This window comes from Oncorhynchus kisutch, linkage group LG14, assembly GCF_002021735.2.
Source record: "Oncorhynchus kisutch isolate 150728-3 linkage group LG14, Okis_V2, whole genome shotgun sequence".
Classification (NCBI taxonomy): domain Eukaryota; kingdom Metazoa; phylum Chordata; class Actinopteri; order Salmoniformes; family Salmonidae; genus Oncorhynchus; species Oncorhynchus kisutch.
Genome location: NC_034187.2, coordinates 67,504,005 through 67,521,550, shown reverse-complemented (window position 1 = coordinate 67,521,550; position 17,546 = coordinate 67,504,005). Strand labels below are relative to the sequence as shown.

At 40.8% G+C, this 17,546-nt stretch overlaps 2 protein-coding genes and 1 long non-coding RNA gene across 4 annotated transcripts in view; 1 reads left to right on the top strand and 2 right to left on the bottom strand.

Annotated features, from left to right (window-relative positions):
- Positions 1 to 8,658, bottom strand: part of myo1g (myosin IG) — a 61,403-nt gene extending 52,745 nt beyond the window's left edge. The window contains exons 1-6 of the mRNA XM_031788811.1: positions 8,419 to 8,658; positions 5,973 to 6,181; positions 4,520 to 4,613; positions 4,006 to 4,171; positions 3,256 to 3,309; positions 2,873 to 2,968 (exon numbers count right to left, since the gene is read on the bottom strand). Of these exons, the coding sequence (XP_031644671.1) occupies positions 2,873 to 2,968; positions 3,256 to 3,309; positions 4,006 to 4,171; positions 4,520 to 4,613; positions 5,973 to 6,181; positions 8,419 to 8,513 (714 nt within the window). The 5' untranslated portion in view covers positions 8,514 to 8,658. The remainder of the gene's footprint in view (positions 1 to 2,872; positions 2,969 to 3,255; positions 3,310 to 4,005; positions 4,172 to 4,519; positions 4,614 to 5,972; positions 6,182 to 8,418) is intronic.
- Positions 8,659 to 10,782: 2,124 nt separating this feature from the next.
- LOC109903453 (uncharacterized) lies at positions 10,783 to 13,719 on the bottom strand. 2 transcript variants are annotated; one of them, XM_020500179.2, is made up of 4 exons: positions 13,646 to 13,719; positions 13,070 to 13,265; positions 12,764 to 12,852; positions 10,783 to 12,656 (listed from the first exon to the last, which is right to left on the bottom strand). In XM_020500179.2, the coding sequence occupies exons 2-4, from the start codon at positions 13,245 to 13,247 to the stop codon at positions 11,292 to 11,294; spliced, it is 1,632 nt and encodes a 543-aa protein (XP_020355768.1). In that variant the 5' UTR covers positions 13,248 to 13,265; positions 13,646 to 13,719; the 3' UTR covers positions 10,783 to 11,291. The 2 variants fall into 2 exon arrangements, with proteins under 2 accessions (XP_020355768.1, XP_020355769.1); XM_020500180.2 differs by lacking the exon at positions 13,646 to 13,719 and adding an exon at positions 13,419 to 13,626.
- LOC116353418 (uncharacterized) lies at positions 13,254 to 14,385 on the top strand. The gene is made up of 2 exons (XR_004202888.1): positions 13,254 to 13,367; positions 14,142 to 14,385. It is a non-coding gene; the product is annotated as an uncharacterized LOC116353418 (long non-coding RNA).
- The last annotated feature ends 3,161 nt before the right edge of the window (positions 14,386 to 17,546 follow it).

The window sequence follows — 17,546 nt, the reverse complement described above, 5'->3', positions numbered from 1 at the left end:
CTATTTAATGTTATTCTACTTTACATAACTTTACCCTAGGTTATTTAACGTTATTCTACTTTACTTTACGTTACTTTACTTTACCCTAGGTTATTTAATGTTATTCTACTTTACTTTACGTTACTTTACTTTACCCTAGGTTATTTAACGTTATTCTACTTTACTTTACGTTACTTTGCCCTAGGTCATTTAATGTTATTCTACTTTACTTTACCCTAGGCTATTTAATGTTATTCTACTTTACTTTACCCTAGGTTATTTCATGTTAATCTACTTTACTTTGCCCTAGGTTATTTAATGTTATTCTACTTTACTTTACCCTAGGTTATTTAATGTTATTCTACTTTACTTTGCCCTAGGTTATTTAATGTTATTCTACTTTACTTTACCCTAGGTTATTTAATGTTATTCTACTTTACTTTGCCCTAGGTTATTTAATGTTATTCTACTTTACTTTACCCTAGGCTATTTAATGTTATTCTACTTTACTTTACATTACTTTGCCCTAGGTTATTTAACGTTATTCTACTTTACTTTACGTTACTTTACTTCTCCCTAGGTTATTTAACGTTATTCTACTTTACTTTACATTACTTTACTTCTCCCTTGGTTATTTAACATTATACTACTTTACTTTACGTTATTTTGCCCTAGGTTATTTAACATTATACTACTTTACTTTACGTTACTTTGCCCTAGGTTATTTCATGTTATTCTACTTTACTTTACCCTAGGCTATTTAATGTTATTCTACTTTACTTTACCCTAGGTTATTTAACGATAATCTACTTTACTTTACCCTAGGTTATTTAATGTTATTCTACTTTACTTTACCCTAGGTTATTTAATGTTATTCTACTTTACTTTACCCTAGGTTATTTAATGTTATTCTACTTTACTTTACCCTAGGTTATTTAATGTTATTCTACTTTACTTTACCCTAGGTTATTTAATGTAATTCTACTTTACTTTACCCTAGGCTATTTAATGTTATTCTACTTTACTTTACCCTAGGTTATTTAATGATAATCTACTTTACTTTACCCTAGGTTATTTAATGTTATTCTACTTTACTTTACCCTATGTTATTTAACGTTATTCTACTTTACTTTACGTTACTTTACTTTACCCTAGGCTATTTAATGTTATTCTACTTTACTTTACATTACTTTACTTTACCCTATGTTATTTAATGTTATTCTACTTTACTTTACTTTACTTTACCCTAGGCTATTTAATGTTATTCTACTTTACTTTACTTTACCCTAAGTTATTTAACGTTATTTTACTTTACTTTACGTTACTTTACAGTACCCTAAGTTTTTTAATGTTAAGCTACTTTACTTTACGTTACTCTACCCTAGCTTATTTAACGTTATTCTACGTTACTTTACTTTACCCTAGGTTATTTAATGTTATTCTACTTTACTTTAGGTTACTTTACCCTAGGTTATTTAACGTTACTCTACTTTACTTTATGTTACTTTACTTTACCCTAGGCTAGTTAATGTTATTCTACTTTAAGTTACTTCACTTTACCCTAGGCTATTTAATGTTATTCTACTATACTTTACGTTACTTTACATTACTCTAGGCTATTTAATGTTATTCTACTTTACGTTACTTTACCCTAGGTTATTTAACGTTATTCTACTTTACTTTACGTTACTTTACTTTACCCTAGGCTATTTAATGTTATTCTACTTTAAGTTACTTTACTTTACCCTAGGCTATTTAATGTTATTCTACTTTACTTTACGTTACTTTACATTACCCTAGGCTATTTAATGTTATTCTACTTTACGTAACTTTACCCTAGGTTATTTAACGTTATTCTACTTTACTTTACGTTACTTTACTTTACCCTTGGTTATTTAATGTTATTCTACTTTACTTTACGTTACTTTACCCTAGGCTATTTAATGTTATTCTAATTTACGTTACTTTACCCTAGGTTTTTAACGTTATTCTACTTTACTTTACGTTACTTTACTTTACCCTAGGCTATTTAATGTTATTCTACTTTAAGTTACTTTACTTTACCCTAGGCTATTTAATGTTATTCTACTTTACTTTACGTTACTTTACATTACCCTAGGCTATTTAATGTTATTCTACTTTAAGTTACTTTACTTTACCCTAGGTTATTTAACGTTATTCTACTTTACTTTACGTTACTTTACTTTACCCTAGGTTATTTAATGTTATTCTACTTTAGTTTACGTTACTTTACTTTACCCTAGGTTATTTAACGTTATTCTACTTTACTTTACGTTACTTTACTTTACCCTAGGTTATTTAATGTTATTCTACTTTACTTTACGTTACTTTACTTTACCCTAGGCTATTTAATGTTATTCTACTTTACGTTACTTTACCCTAGGTTTTTTAACGTTATTCTACTTTACTTTACTTTACCCTAGGTTATTTAATGTTATTCTACTTTACTTTACGTTACTTTACTTTACCCTAGGCTATTTAATGTTATTCTACTTTACGTTACTTTACCCTAGGTTATTTAACGTTAATCTACTTTACTTTACTTTACGTTACTTTACTTCACCCTAGGTTATTTAATATTATTCTACTTTACTTTACGTTACTTTACTTTACCCTAGGCTATTTAACGTTATTCTACTTTACTTTACATTACTTTACTTTACCCTGGGCTATTTAATGTTATTCTACTTTACGCTACCTTACCCTAGGTTACGTAACGTTATGCTACTTTACTTTACGTTGCTTTCCTTTCTTAGAGACAGGTGGAAACACTGTATTCACAAATTAGTGTTGAGTGTCTATGCGTTTTGTCCAGCAACCAATGTCATGGTAAGGTTGTGGAACTACTGTAGAAGAGTGAAGCAGAACTCACAGTGGAGGCAGCTCCTTCTCTGGTGTACACATAGTTGACAGGGTCATTCTGGAGGTGAAGTGACCCCAGCATTTCCTCTGAACCTCCACGCAGTAACTGTGGAAATACACACACACACACAGTACAGTACAGAAGTTGAATTGGGAAAATGTGGAAACATTCATTACAAATGATTAATCTGTAATAGAGCGAATGAAAATAGCCTTTTCCACGTGTTCCTTTCCTGATCCAGCCAAACATGTCCTGATCCAAACAGCATTAAGCCATTATTAATCATACTTATGACTTTATTTTAACAATATATGCCATTTAGCAGACGCTTTTATCCAAAGTGTCTTACAGTCATGCGTGCATACGTTTGACCAGTAAAGATCAATATTTACCTGATAGAAGGAGTGGAAGTTCCTCTCTCCTCCCTGCTGCTGAACAACCCTTGACTTTGCATGTGAGAACAGAGAAAAGTCCATGAATACACACACATACACACACAAACACATACACACAGGCAGAAAGTTTAACCAACCACAGAACTCCCAATACAAGACGGGATAACAGGGTTCAGACAGTTCACTGATCCACAGTTAGTAAGGTTGCATCTGTGCAGTGAGAATGGATGACACCGTCGTTCACACAGCCCCACTGTGTCAGATGGTGTGATAGGCTGGCTCATAGAAAGGATTAAAAACAGCAACCTATCTCATCATGCCTCCAGGCGAGCCCTTCATTATCATTCAACACAACCAGAACAGAACAGGGTGTAATTCACAGGCATTTCTATTCACGGACCCACTCTCTCACCTCTCTCTGCTTCACCACCTTTATCAAACATATATGTTCCACCACGAAATGAAGACCAGAAAGTGGATCACTTTTCAAAAGAAGACTATGGACACAGACACATATTAAGTATATTCCCTCACTATTATATATTCCTTCACTAAAAGGCATGTTCAATCTCCGTTTGTAGTCCAGGACAAGGCTTAATCTGTGTCTGGGAAACTTGGCCTATAAATACGACTTCTGTTCAAACCATCCAATCAAATCTCCCCGCCTATCTGTTAAGTCCTTCCCCTCACTTCAAGTGCCAATCACTGTATGTCTCTCTCTATCCTATCTAATCATATTGCTCTTACCTTCTCCAGCAGGTAGTTGTTAATATGGCCGCCGGTGGGGTCCCCGTTGAAGTTGAAGTTGATGTCCATGTACTTGCCGAAGCGGCTGGAGTTGTCGTTGCGGTTGGTCTTGGCGTTACCGAAGGCCTCCAGCACACAGTTTGACTTCAGCAGAACGTTCTTCACACTGTGTAAGAGAGGAGAGGGTGGTCATCATTGATAGTATCAGGTGACAATGTGGCCCAAAGAGTGAGAGGAGAGGAAGAGAAAAAGAGAGAGGTGAATTGGAAGTCCTTTCCACCCTTCAATTGTGAATTTGAGTCTATGACATTGAGACTGACACAATATAACCTTGTCTCTGGGTACTTCTGAAGTTAGGGAGGAAGCCTGATGCATAAGACTAAATGCAATATACTGAAGTTCCTTTCAGAAACAAAACTTGTAACCCAGTCTAAGATGTAGTTATTTAACTGGGAGAGGAGAGCCTCCTGTCCCCCAACACCTTGCTGACCCCTGACATTTGACACTGACTCACCTCTCGACCTCTGCTCTCTGGCTGGGGTTGGTAATAGCTGCGATGTACTGCATGATGTACTTGCTAGCCTCTGTCTTTCCTGCTCCACTCTCACCTGGGACACACAGACCATTAATAACAAAGAAGAAACTCACATATAGCAGTATATGTACATTACTTGTGTATTTACCACAGATACTGGATATATTAGTAGATATACAGTATATTTGTACTTCTATGATGTGAGAACATACATGGTAAACTGAAGTGTATTTATGGCATGAATTTTCTTAAAGTAGTTATTGACTGTCAGTCACCAATCACCATGTTTCTATTCCTCTTTCTATGACCGTAAAGTAGCCTGCTACACACTGCAGAGGAGGAAACAGGACATTATGAGCTAGTGCAACTAAGAAAAGACCATTGCAGCAACAGTGAAGACCAATAAGCATCCTGGAGGAAGTGAGGAACTGAGAACACTCAGAAACTGTAGACATTGGCCTTTTCTCAATTAGATTAGCTGTGTCCTCTCTCCTCCGTCCTCTCTGGCCTCCTTTTAAAAAATATCAAAAGTAATCGAGGAGTGGTGGCAAGGAGAGGGAAATAAGACGAAAATGCGCTGGTATGAAATGAAACTCCCCTTCTTCAATCGCACGTCATCAGGCAAATTACATTTACAGGGTGGAATCCCCATTTTTTTAAATAAAGTGATAAAAACAAATGTAGCTAGTTGTGCAATACATTTTATAGATAAAGGGATAAGTAGCATATCGTTTTTTAAGCATGTGTGCATTCTTTTCTCCTTCGAGAAAACAACAGCTGATTCAAAGGGGTTGTGGCAGATTTCAAAACTCTTCCGCGAAGGACTCACAAGTGTAGGACTCATAGGATACAGTACACTTGTGCTTCCTCACCAAAAGGAGGCTATCGAGGAGAGGAGGACTGTTTTCCGTTTGCCGAATTGACACACTCCTCGACCACACTACCGCATATCGGTTTCCGGGTCATGGAGGAGAGAGGACGGAGGACAGACTTTTGCTCAAATGAGAAAACCTCATAGACAGACAGAGTGGCATGATGGGGTCTGCAACAGGACAGACTGTGAATAGATTAGGGACCCTGCTCAGTTCTACTTCCCTCAGTAAACTATTGATAAAAGTGCTACTGTATACGCCAGGAAGCAATACTGTGGCATGAATGTTCCATCACATGATAGTGCCCTTAGAAATATTACATACATAAATCAACAAAACTGTCCTCAATTTTATATGAAGGCAACAGGACATAGCCAGTTAAAAAAGTATTCATGCACCATGCCTTCTGACCTGCTCAGAAACCAGCAAGGTGTGAGTCAAACAAGCTGAGCAGGACTGTGGTAAACTAGGTAAAAGACGATGGTTGGAGCATGAGATGGAATGAATGAATGAATGAATGAATGAATGAAAAGAGTAGGAGACTGGAGTCTGAGACAGACCTGATATGACGATGCAGGTGTCTTTGGCCCGTCTCTTCATGGCCTTGTATGCAGCGTCGGCCACAGCATACAGGTGGGGTGGGTTCTCGTACAGCTCCCGGCCGCGGTACGCGTCGATGGCCTCTTTACCATAGATGTCCATCTGTTTGTAGGGATTGACTGACACCACCACTTCACCTATGAAGGTGTAGATACGGGCTTTCTCAAACCTGCCAGGCACACAAACAAACACAGAGACAGAGTTGAATTTATTTACTTTTGAAGTATGGTTTTATATTTTTATGTAATGTCTTCATGTAGCATTTGAGTATACTTGAACTGACTTGAAAACTGTCCAAGTATCAATGTCCACAACAGAAACATCATTTTGATATGAAAAAGCCAAATCGTGATAATAACACTGTAACAAGGGGGACCAGAATCATTTGTGTCACAGCAATGCTTATTTATATAGGCTATATATAGCCTAAAAATACCCACACCACATTCAACAGTCAGTATCTAAGTCTCCACCCCATCAACACCAGAGAGAGAGATGTTTACATAGACATTAGATAACCTATTTTACAGAGAAACACCCTGACATAAATAGACAACATATTTTTGCACCTAAAGTCAGACCTCTCACCCTCAAGGGAACACGCCCCAAAGGACAGGAAGTGACACAGGTGGGAAGTGAGAACAGGAAGTATGTACAAATTATGGCTCAAGAGGGGTTTCCACTAGAAAACTCAGCCATAAAGTCAGTTTCAACAGCACTATGTTTAAGGTTAGAGTTAGAGTTAGGTTTAATCGGTGGAGTTTAGCCATAATTATGACTTTGTGGCTGTGATAATTAGTGACAACCCACAAGAGCTGTCACTTCCTTCACCTTGTTTAATCTTCCTGGGTATTGGTTTGACTTGTTGTGGCATCTGCTGAAATTACACAGAATTGTCTGTTTCTATGTGTAAAAATACAATATGCATGAAGTCATTAATCAACTCTATTTGCTTCTAAACCAAAAATACTGTAAATGTCACAACCTGTGATACAAATATGGGCACAAACAGTCATTTACAGTGTATATTAGATGTATACTAAGACCAGGCAGTGACAATGACTGATCCTAATAGTATCTTGATGGGCAATATTACAGGAAAGCTTTATTTTATAAATTCCTATCTAACATCAAGTGGCCCTGAATGTTTCTCCAGACATTGCCATGGGGCAAGTGGCCCTGAATGTTTCTCCAGACATTGCCATGGGGCAAGTCTGGTCAGGCAGGGCATGATCAAATGAATGAGAGATTCAGGGAATAAGAATTTGTTGCATGTATTGCCTAGCTTACCTTCTAGGGCAAAGGCCTGACTAAAACACATGGGCTACATGTGAAACAGGATCCTATTCCCTATTTATTCCCTATAGTGCACTAATTTTGACCCACTATATAGGAAAGGGAATAGGATGCCATCTCAAACGCACCTGTGGACTATGATGAGAAAAGTGATATGAAACTAGTGTCCATTTGCTAAGAATCTGTGAGCTGTATAAAATAAATAATTGACATGTTTGGCCACTGTAAATTCTTGAGTGATATTCTACTCTAACTCCTAGGCGTCCACTGGATTCTAAAGATGTGGTGCTATGTGGTTTCTCAATACTGTCTCAAGAGAAGGGCATGTCACGACGTTACCAAACTTGAGAGATAAAAGCGAGATGTGCTGTCTGACAAGTGTTGGAATGGAGAGATGCTGAGAAGGGTGAATTTAGCAGCAGATGCAGTCAGTCACACCACACCCAAAATAGAGGAAAAAAAGGTCACCTGATTCACTCAAACTCAACAGAATACGTCACCGAGAAAACCAATCAGAAAGGGTGGGCTTTTACAGGAAAGTAGTTCCCGTTAGTGTGAAGTCAAACAAAACGAGTTTAGACTCAGGTCTTGATCAATGGGTTGATGACGTATTCTTGACTTACAATGCATCTATTTATGTGACCGTTTCTATGGTGATAGCAACTAACTGAACATTACAAGTTCATATCGCAACCACTGAAGGTGGGCGGGAAAGTCAAACCAGAAATGACTCATCCTTCTCCTTTTCCTGTCTCTCTCTCTCTCTCACGTTCTCTACAAGTCAACTTCTTCACCGTGGTTCTTGTACAAACAAAGAGTTTATAACACTCCTATAAGAGAGGCCCTGAAAAGTTGCCATTGTTGTGAGGCTGATGAGTACACACTCTCTGACAACAGAGCTCTCAAATATCAAGCTGTGACATCACAACCCTACAAGCACACAAACAGACAGTTTGAGATAACAGATACATATACAAGATTTGAGGGCCCACAAAGTCATCAGTAGGTGTCCCCATGACAGATTCATCTCCATCCCTGTGTTACAGACAGCTGCTTCCTCCTCCCCTCTACCTCATCTCTACCAGAGGAGACTCTACAATCAGGACTTACCTTAACTTCAGATTCTCCATAAACTGCTCCATGTTCACCTCATCCAGAAGGACAAAATCCGACTTCCCAAACTCCAGACCCTCCAGCTCCGCCATCCTGACGGACAGACAGATAAACAGAGAGGAAGGAACGAACGAGGACTGAAGAGACAAGAGAGAGAAGTGAAGGCAGGCAGACAAGTGCTGCTGGGGCCCGGTAGCGTGCTGTGGGTGTGGCGTAAGTCTGTTCTTTTGTGGTGTGGTGGATTCTGGGATGGTGTGCTGCTTAGTCAAGTCACTGAGGGCTGTGGTCGGCATGCTGCAGCATGTCATCCTCTCAGTGGTGTATGTGAGTTTGTGTGTGTGTGTGTGTGTGTGTGTGTGTGTGTGTGTGTGTGTGTGTGTGTGTGTGTGTGTGTGTGTGTGTGTGTGTGTGTGTGTGTGTGTGTGTGTGTGTGTGAGAGAGCTGAAGGCACACACTGGTTGAATCAACATTATTACATTGAACCAACATGGAATAGTTGTTTAATTGATGTCTGTGGCTAGTGGGAGAGTGAGTGTGTGTGTGTGTGTTGTGTTTGTAGTGTATATATAGTGTACATAACAGGACAGAGAAGAGCTATCATTAAATACATACAGCACTTCTGCATCCTCCTTTTCCTGCCACAGGCCTCCAGACCTCCTTGTTTCCGTGGGAGATAGACCACAGCGAGTGAACCATTGTAGAAGCTCTCTCAGGCTTTCCCTCTCACTGTCTCTTTCTCTCTTTCCGCCATACTTGCGTGTATCTCCATCTTTCGAGCTCTCTCACTCTCTCTTTCCTTCTCTCTGTCTTTCAGCCTCCCTTTGCATGCCTCTTTTTTCTGTTAAGACTTCACATATTTGACAGAAAATAAAAACAGAACAGAGACACATAGGCTCTCTCCACTGCCAACCATGTACAGTTAATCCTGTAAATCTGCTGAACAACGTTCCCTTATCTCCTGGGAAGGATCAGGGCATTTCCTGCTTCTGACTCCACAGCAGCATTCATCATCCCCCTGGGGTTTGTCATGAGCTAGACATCAGGCTCGTCGTTATCAGACATTAAACCACATCAGAATTGAAGGCAAAATATTTCTGTAAAGTTTGCGGGATTGACCGATTCCTGTGGAGACAACCAAGATTTCCACTCTGTTTCAACAGTATAGTATTTCCCAATGCAGGACAGGTAATCTGGCTCCAGACATGAGTCAGAACGTATGAAGAGCAGTCTTCTACCAACCTCTGGAAAAGGATGGTGATACATTGTGTGGGGGTGGCATCAGTGTATGAGAGGACAAAGAGCGGTTCAGTCTTTGTCAATATTGCCAAATAATAAAATGTAGTTAACAAACCAAATCTGTTTTCAGACATTTCAGTCAGTGTACTTCTGTCAGCCTCTGAGTCGCAGCCTTAGTCGTTGGTGGTCATCTAACATCTTACATTTGAACTCAGCTATTTGTTTTTCTACGTGTAAACCAACGTTGTTTGGGAAACAGTGTATGATGAGGCAATGGACCTCAACATAAAACCTCATAGCACTCATTGGCTAGGAGTGGTTGTTGCTTCTCTAAAGCTGCATTTACACAGGCAGCCTCATTCTATTTTTCCACTAACAGTATTTTTTAACAATCAGATTAGCTCTTTTGCCAGTAATTGGGGGGGAAAAAACTGAAGTGTCTTGAGTGTACATAACATTATGACTTAGACTGACCAGGTGAATCCAGGTGAAGACTACAGTATGATGATCCCTTATTGACGTCACGTATTAAAACCACTTCAATCAGTGTAGATGAAGGGGGGGACAGGTTAAAGATTTTTAAGCCTTGAGACAATTGAGACATGGTTTGTGTACGTGTGTCAAGAACTGCAACACTCCAGGAGTCAACATGGGCCAGCATCCCTGTGGAACGCTTTCGACACCTTGCAGTCCTTTTGCCCTGTTCTGAGGGCAAAAGGGGGAGTTGCAAGTCAATATAAGGAAGGTGTTCTTAATGTTTTTTCATAATATTAAGAACATGCCCCATTACCTCATAAGTATCATTCCATAGACTACACTACCACTCACCCCCTCCTAACCTGCTTATCTCTGATCAGCACTTCCTCTGTCAGTGTGCCTTGTGTTCTGTCATGTCGACTGCGTGGGGCCGCCTCACATCCTGTGTAGAGAGGGGGGGATGGCTGCGTCAGTGAGCACTTCCTCTCTCATCTGCTTCTGGCTCCATCATCACACAACATGACACTCTGAGTCCAGAAGTTACACACACAGAATCAGTCTGACAAGAAGCACACAACCAGATACTAAGGCAAAAGCATAGAGGCAGACTGATATAGTAACAGAATTAAGTGGAATGTGGAGTCAATGCCAATTCTAAAGAGAGAATATGTTGATTTTAATCTACGTGAAGAATTTCAATGACCACGTTCCATGACAGTTTCCACAAGTGATTGAATGAGATCATCCCAGAATAGGCAAATTGTTCCAAATAATCAACACAGATAGATTATGATTAATCATTAGGCTACATTGAAAGTCTACTCCAGAAACGAAGTGCGTTTTCATTTGCACATTTTATACAAAACCTTTCGAAAGTGATTTAGTCTCAAACACAATGAAAATAACAACAAATATCACAGCAACAAAAAAGATGTACAAATATAATACATTTGTCAGACTCTTTAAGCCTCAATAAATATACATAAAATCAACCACATTTATTAACAATAATAGTTTCAAAACAGACCATAACAAAGAACATATTAGAATCTGTCATAATCCATTTTATGCCCCACATCATGACATATAAGATATTCAAGAAATAAACAGCTAAAGCCAATTTTATTATAGGTGTCAGAATGTAAACTAGTGACTTGTTATGGCCTTTTCTTTATTTTCCCTGATAGCACATCCTTCCAACCTGCTTTGTTAGTAGGAATTTTGGTAAGTAATGACTTCTTTTTCATGACTGGCATCTGAGCTCCAGCAGAGGGCACTACCACATCATCCACCCGTTCTTGCCTCGAGAAGTCCCTCTGTGTTACTCTCTGCTCCTTTACTTTCTCCTGTGAATCAGAGTGACTTCTTCCCCTGTGACTGGGGGTGGATGTATAGGGTACTGGGCTTCCAGCCCTCTGTACAGTCCTTCCATGCGCAGAGTCACCCTGGTACTTTGAGGGGGAGTAATCTGGTACAGCAGCAGACACAGGGGCAGGGTCCCATGGGATGGGGGCATCCTTCCTTTTGGGCAGACTCGATAGAGAACTGCTTCTCCTGTCCCTTGAGCCCCTGTCCAGTGCCCTCCCTGTTCGCCCGGCTGGTGGAAGTTCTAGGGGTTTTCCCAAGAGAATCTGCATCATGTCATAACTGTCCCTGGAAGGCCCTACAAGGCGGAGAATATCTCCGACCTGATTGACGAGGACAGTAGGATAAACACTATTAAACTTCTGAATCAGTTTACTAATTCTAACCTGCCCGTTGTGATCGATTGTTCCCAGTGGGATTTCTTGGGTGCGTAGTGTTGTGTTGAGTGTAGTGAGATAGTCTTGCAGCTTTTCCATAGCAGTCTTTGGGTTCTTCCCCTCGAGGCTAACAGAACTGATATTGGAACATTCACTAGGCTGCACATTCATTTGAATGTTGTTGCTTCCAAGAATTGTATCAATGTCTTTTTTCCTGACGCACTGGGCATATCGGAGCACATCTGCGTCCATTAGGAAGGAGACCACACTGCGAGACCTGCTGGGAGATGGGTTCCTCCTGTGGGTCACATTGGCCCCATACCCTGGTGCCAGAAGACTGGGAGATAGGTTGTCACTCCGGGGGCTGGAGAGGCTACAAGGTGACCCTGAGTCCCGTGAATAGTTGGTAGGGGAAGAAGACTGCAGGACATGTGCAAACTGCTCTCCATTGACTGAAATAGGACTCCTGCTCCCAGCATACATAGGACTCATGTTCCCAGCATGCCTTGCAGTGCCATTGGTCTGGTGCATCCTGGTGGAGGCTTTGTAGGTCCCAGAGGCATGGCCACTGAGGCTAGGTGGGGAAGGGTTGTATTGGGGCTGGTTGTCTTGGTGTAGTTGGGCCTTCACTGCTCTGAGCTTCAGAAAGGAGCCCTGGACACGCAGCTGACCATGTCGAAGCTCGTTCACCTTAAAGCCATGGATGTCTAGGAGTCGCCGCACCTCTCTGTCATTGGGGAGCATTCTCACATCCAGAGTTGCCTTGACTGGCATGTCCACCTGTGATACACATACAAATAAAACAAAACAAGGTAAACATTAGGATTTAATTACACTTGAACAATATGACATGTAATACAAGGGACGGGGGGGGGGCTTTTCCCTACCTCAGGCCTGTCAACTATTCTGACTTTGAGACAAAATTGTTGTTGGTCCACCTCCAACACATGGGTCAACCGCGAGACATGGGCAGCCACTGCAAAAGAGAGAGGGTAGGTTAAAGAAATTATCAAGTATTTGTGGTGGTTTTATGTATCAATAAATTCAGGGGGAAAGAGTAGCCTACTTTAACACCTACTAATATTGTGACATATATTCATTGCATCCATTTTTGTCCCTGATCCCCTTCATGTCTAGTTCAGCCACTGAATATATATAAGTTACCCCGCCATCAGTTACAGTAGATCGCCTACCTTCTGGTTCCTCAAATATGACAAAGGCCTGTCCCGGGCTATCAGATGGAAACAGCACTCTCTGCACCTCTCCTCCCCCGTTCCGTGGTCGCAGGAAGTGTATAGTGAGCTTGTCAACCATTCTATCAGAGGCAAGGATATTGGGGACGCCAAGAACCTCCACGACTATACCATCCATTGTGAAGATCTGTCAACACTGGAGAAAGAGATGAGCAACGTGACCGAAGTTGAAACCACATCGTGCAAGTAATGGAGACTATAAAGGCCATGTAGGGTGAAAAACTGAAGGTTACTGAAAGTAAGCATTTTAACAGTACGAAATATTCCATTGAACGCAATATATTCTTACATTAGATTAACTGTTTAAGGATATGTCAGTTAACGAAGAAGTTCTCCCAATCAATGTTATTTGTTTGGCAATGTTGTTTGAATCCCTGTCAAAGTTTCACACTCGTTTTCCACCAGTTTTCCCTCTAAGAAAACACATAGCAAAGATACTGACGCAAGTTTAGCATTTTACAGAACGTCTTGTGTTTTCCTTTTCCTAAAAATGGTGTAATTCGAACCTAAACTTACCTATCTATCTAGTGTAGTCGTTCGTTCAAAACAAAGGTCGTAACTATGCATTTCGAGAAAACCGAAAGTGAAAGGTGCGCATATTTCTCACGATAGCCACTATGGGGCGCTGCTTGACTAAATAAGCTATGCCTTCTACTCACAGGGGTTCTGTAGTGTACTGAACCCCTTGTAATAATACATTGTCAAATAAATACTCTCATTGTTGGAATCATATCAATGTAATGTAATGCACTCGAGGCTGTTTAAAATATAAACCGAGACCAATAACTATCGTAATATCTGTTTAAAATGGTATAATGATACAGTATATCCAGCTTTGTTGAAGAGAATGCGGGTAGGCCTATATCAACCATCTGAGGGCAAGGTGTACATTGGTCTACTCAAGGTTCATCTTCTAACATACCTTCAACACATTGAGCGGTGACAAGACAATAAATGGTTTATAACAACTGTATTTGTATTCACATTTTGTTTTTTTCTTTATTTATTTCAGTACAAGAACGTAGGGGTTGGTGTCTTGGACCCAAATGTCAATTATGGGGTTATCCAAGAAGCTGAACTTCCCATATCAGCCAACAAGGAAGTTCAATTGAATGGGACAAGATTGGATGAGAGTATCCAAGATCCATGTTTGTTCGGCTGGATTCCATCTTGCTTGAAAAGATCCTGTCGATTCCAAAACAAATCAAAATTGTCAAAGGCTGGTGATCCCTGATTAAATGAGGCATACTAGTGCACTAGTTGGCTAGTTCATACGCACCATTTGAATTTAAATGTATTTACCAAGCCCTTTTTACATCAAATGTTGTCATGTGGTTTTAGGGTATAGGTGCCTTGCTCACAAGCACAACAGTTCAAACCAGCAAATTGAGATTCAAACCAGCAACCCTCTGGTGGTAGGTCCATTTCTCTAACCTCTAGGCTACCTCCCAAACTCCTGGGAAGGATATCTGTCCAAGAATAAATCAAGAAGTCCAAATTATACCAAGTCAAAGACAGTCCTGTTATAGGGGTTTTAAACAAATAGTGATTTGATACAATCCTATTATAGTCTTCAATGACACATGTTAAGTGTAAGCATGTCTGAGGTTTAGCTAACTTAGCCTTGGAAACACTGCAGGGCCACAAACCATCCCAGTTCAGAGCCACGACAGACCAAGCCTTGCGGAACAGCTTGCGTGTTATTGATATAATATTGTTTTACCAGATAATGAAAAGCAAGAGAAGCCTACGGTAATATAATTATTTAAACATTCTGAGGCTTGAAAAAAAATAACCTTTTCAGTTATGGTATCAAGTCAACAATGTAGCCCCACAATCAGATGTTTTTTTTACTGATTACTATTTGGTTTCATTTGACCATTAACAAGTTTGAGGTCCTAGGATTGACTTAACTCATTCTTAGGTCAAAAGCGACAAAGTTTATATACACTGCTCAAAAAACACTAAAATAACACATCCTAGATCTGAATGAATGAAATTTTCTTATTAAATACTTTTTTCTTTACATAGTTGAATGTGCTGACAACAAAATCACACAAAAATTATCAATGGAAATCAAATTTATCAACCCATGGAGGTCTGGATTTGGAGTCACACTCAAAATGAAAGTGGAAAACCACACTACAGGCTGATCCAACTTTGATGTAATGTCCTTAAAACAAGTCGAAATGAGGCTCAGTAGTGTGTGTGGCCTCCATGTGCCTGTTTGACCTCCCTACAACGCCTGGGAATGCTCCTGATGAGGTGGCGGATGGTCTCCTGAGGGATCTCCTCCCAGACCTGGACTAAAGCATCCGCCAACTCCTGGACAGTCTGTGGTGCAACGTGGCGTTGGTGGATGGAGCGAGACATAATGTCCCAGATGTGCTCAGTTGGATTCAGGTCTGGGGAACGGGCGGGCCAGTCCATAGCATCAATGCCTTCCTCTTGCAGGAACTGCTGACACACTCCAGCCACATGAGGTCTAGCATTGTCCCTCATTAGGAGGAACCCAGGGCCAACCGCACCAGCATATGGTCTCACAAGGGGTCTGAGGATCTCATTTCGGTACCTAATGGCAGTCAGGCTACCTCTAGCGAGCAAATTGAGGGCTGTGCGGCCCCCCCAAAGAAATGCCACCCCACACCATGACTGACCCACCTCCAAACCGGTCCTGCTGGAGGATGTTGCAGGCAGCAGAACGTTCTCCACGGCGTCTCCAGACTCTGTCACGTCTGTCACATGTGCTCAGTGTGAACCTGCTTTCATCTGTGAAGAGCACAGGGCGCCAGTGGCGAATTTGCCAATCTTGGTGTTCTCTGGCAAATGCCAAACGTCCTGCACGGTGTTGGGCTCTAAGCACAACCCCCACCTGTGGACGTCGGGCCCTCACACCACCCTCATGGAGTCTGTTTCTGACCGTTTGAGCAGATACATGCACATTTGTGGCCTGCTGGAGGTCATTTTGCAGGGCTCTGGCAGTGCTCCTCCTGCTCCTCCTTCCACAAAGGCGGAGGTAGCGGTCCTGCTGCTGGGTTGTTGCCCTCCTACGGCCTCCTCCACATCTCCTGATGTACTGGCCTGTCTCCTGGTAGCGCCTCCATGCTCTGGACACTACGCTGACAGACACAGCAAACCTTCTTGCCACAGCTCGCATTGATGTGAAAACCTGGATGAGCTGCACTACCTGAGCCACTTGTGTGGGTTGTAGACTCCGTCTCATGCTACCACTAGAGTGAAAGCACCAGAAAGCACCATTCAAAAGTGACCAAAACATCAGCCAGGAAGCATAGGAACTGAGAAGTGGTCTGTGGTCATCACCTACAGAACCACTCCTTTATTGGGGGTGTCTTGCGAATTGCCTATAATTTCCACCTGTTGTCTATTCCATTTGCACAAGGGCATGTGAAATGTATTGTCAATCAGTGTTGCTTCCTAAGTGGACAGTTTGATTTCACAGAAGTGTGATTGACTTGGAGTTACATTGTGTTGTTTAAGTGTTCCCTTTATTTTTTTGAGCAGTGTATTTAGAAAGATAGAATCCTATTATAGAGTCTTTAATGATACAATATCACTAGAAAATCTACAGTTGAAGTTGGGAGTTTACATACACTTAGGATGGAGTCATTAAACAGTTTTTCAACAACTCCACAAATGTCTTGTTAACAAACTATAGTTTTGGCAAGTAGGTTAGGACATCTACTTTGTGCATGACACAAGTAATTTTTCCAACAATTGTTTACAGACAGATTATTTCACTTATAATTCACTGTATTACAATTCCAGTGGGTCAGAAGTTTACATAAACTAAGTTGACTGTGCCTTTAAACAGCTTGGAAAATTCCAGAAAATGATGTAATGGCTTTAGACGCTTCTGATAGGCTAATTTACATAATTTGTGTCAATTGGAGGTGTACCTGTGGATGTATTTCAAGGACTACCTTCAAAGTCAGTGCCTCTTTGCTTGACATCATGGGAAACTCAAAATAAATCAGCCAAGACCTCAGAAAAAAATTGTAGACCTCCACATGTCTGGTTCATCCTTGGGAGCAATTTTCAAACATCTGAAGGTACCACGTTCATCTGTACAAACAATAGTACACAAGTCTAAACATCATGGGACCACGCAACCATCATACCGCTCAGGAAGGAGACGCATTCTGTCTCCTAGAGATGAACGTAATTTGGTGCGAAAAGTGCAAATCAATCTCAGAACAACAGCAAAGGACCTTGTAAAGATGCTGGAGGAAACAGGTACAAAAATATCTATATCCACAGTAAAATTAGTCCTATAGCGACATAACCTGAAAGTCCCCTCAGCAAGGAAGAAGCCACTGCTCCAAAACCGCCATAAAAAAGCCAGACTAAGGTTTGCAACTGCACATGGGGACAAAGATCGTACTTTTTGGAGAAATGT

Coding starts and splice junctions, on each gene's coding strand:
- LOC109903453 (XM_020500179.2), bottom strand. CDS start 13,247: ATGGATGGTATAGTCGTGGAGGTTCTTGGCGTCCCCAATATCCTTGCC. Junction 12,853..13,069: donor CATATTTGAGGAACCAGAAG/GTAGGCGATCTA, acceptor TCTCTTTTGCAG/TGGCTGCCCATGTCTCGCGG. Junction 12,657..12,763: donor GAATAGTTGACAGGCCTGAG/GTAGGGAAAAGC, acceptor TGTGTATCACAG/GTGGACATGCCAGTCAAGGC.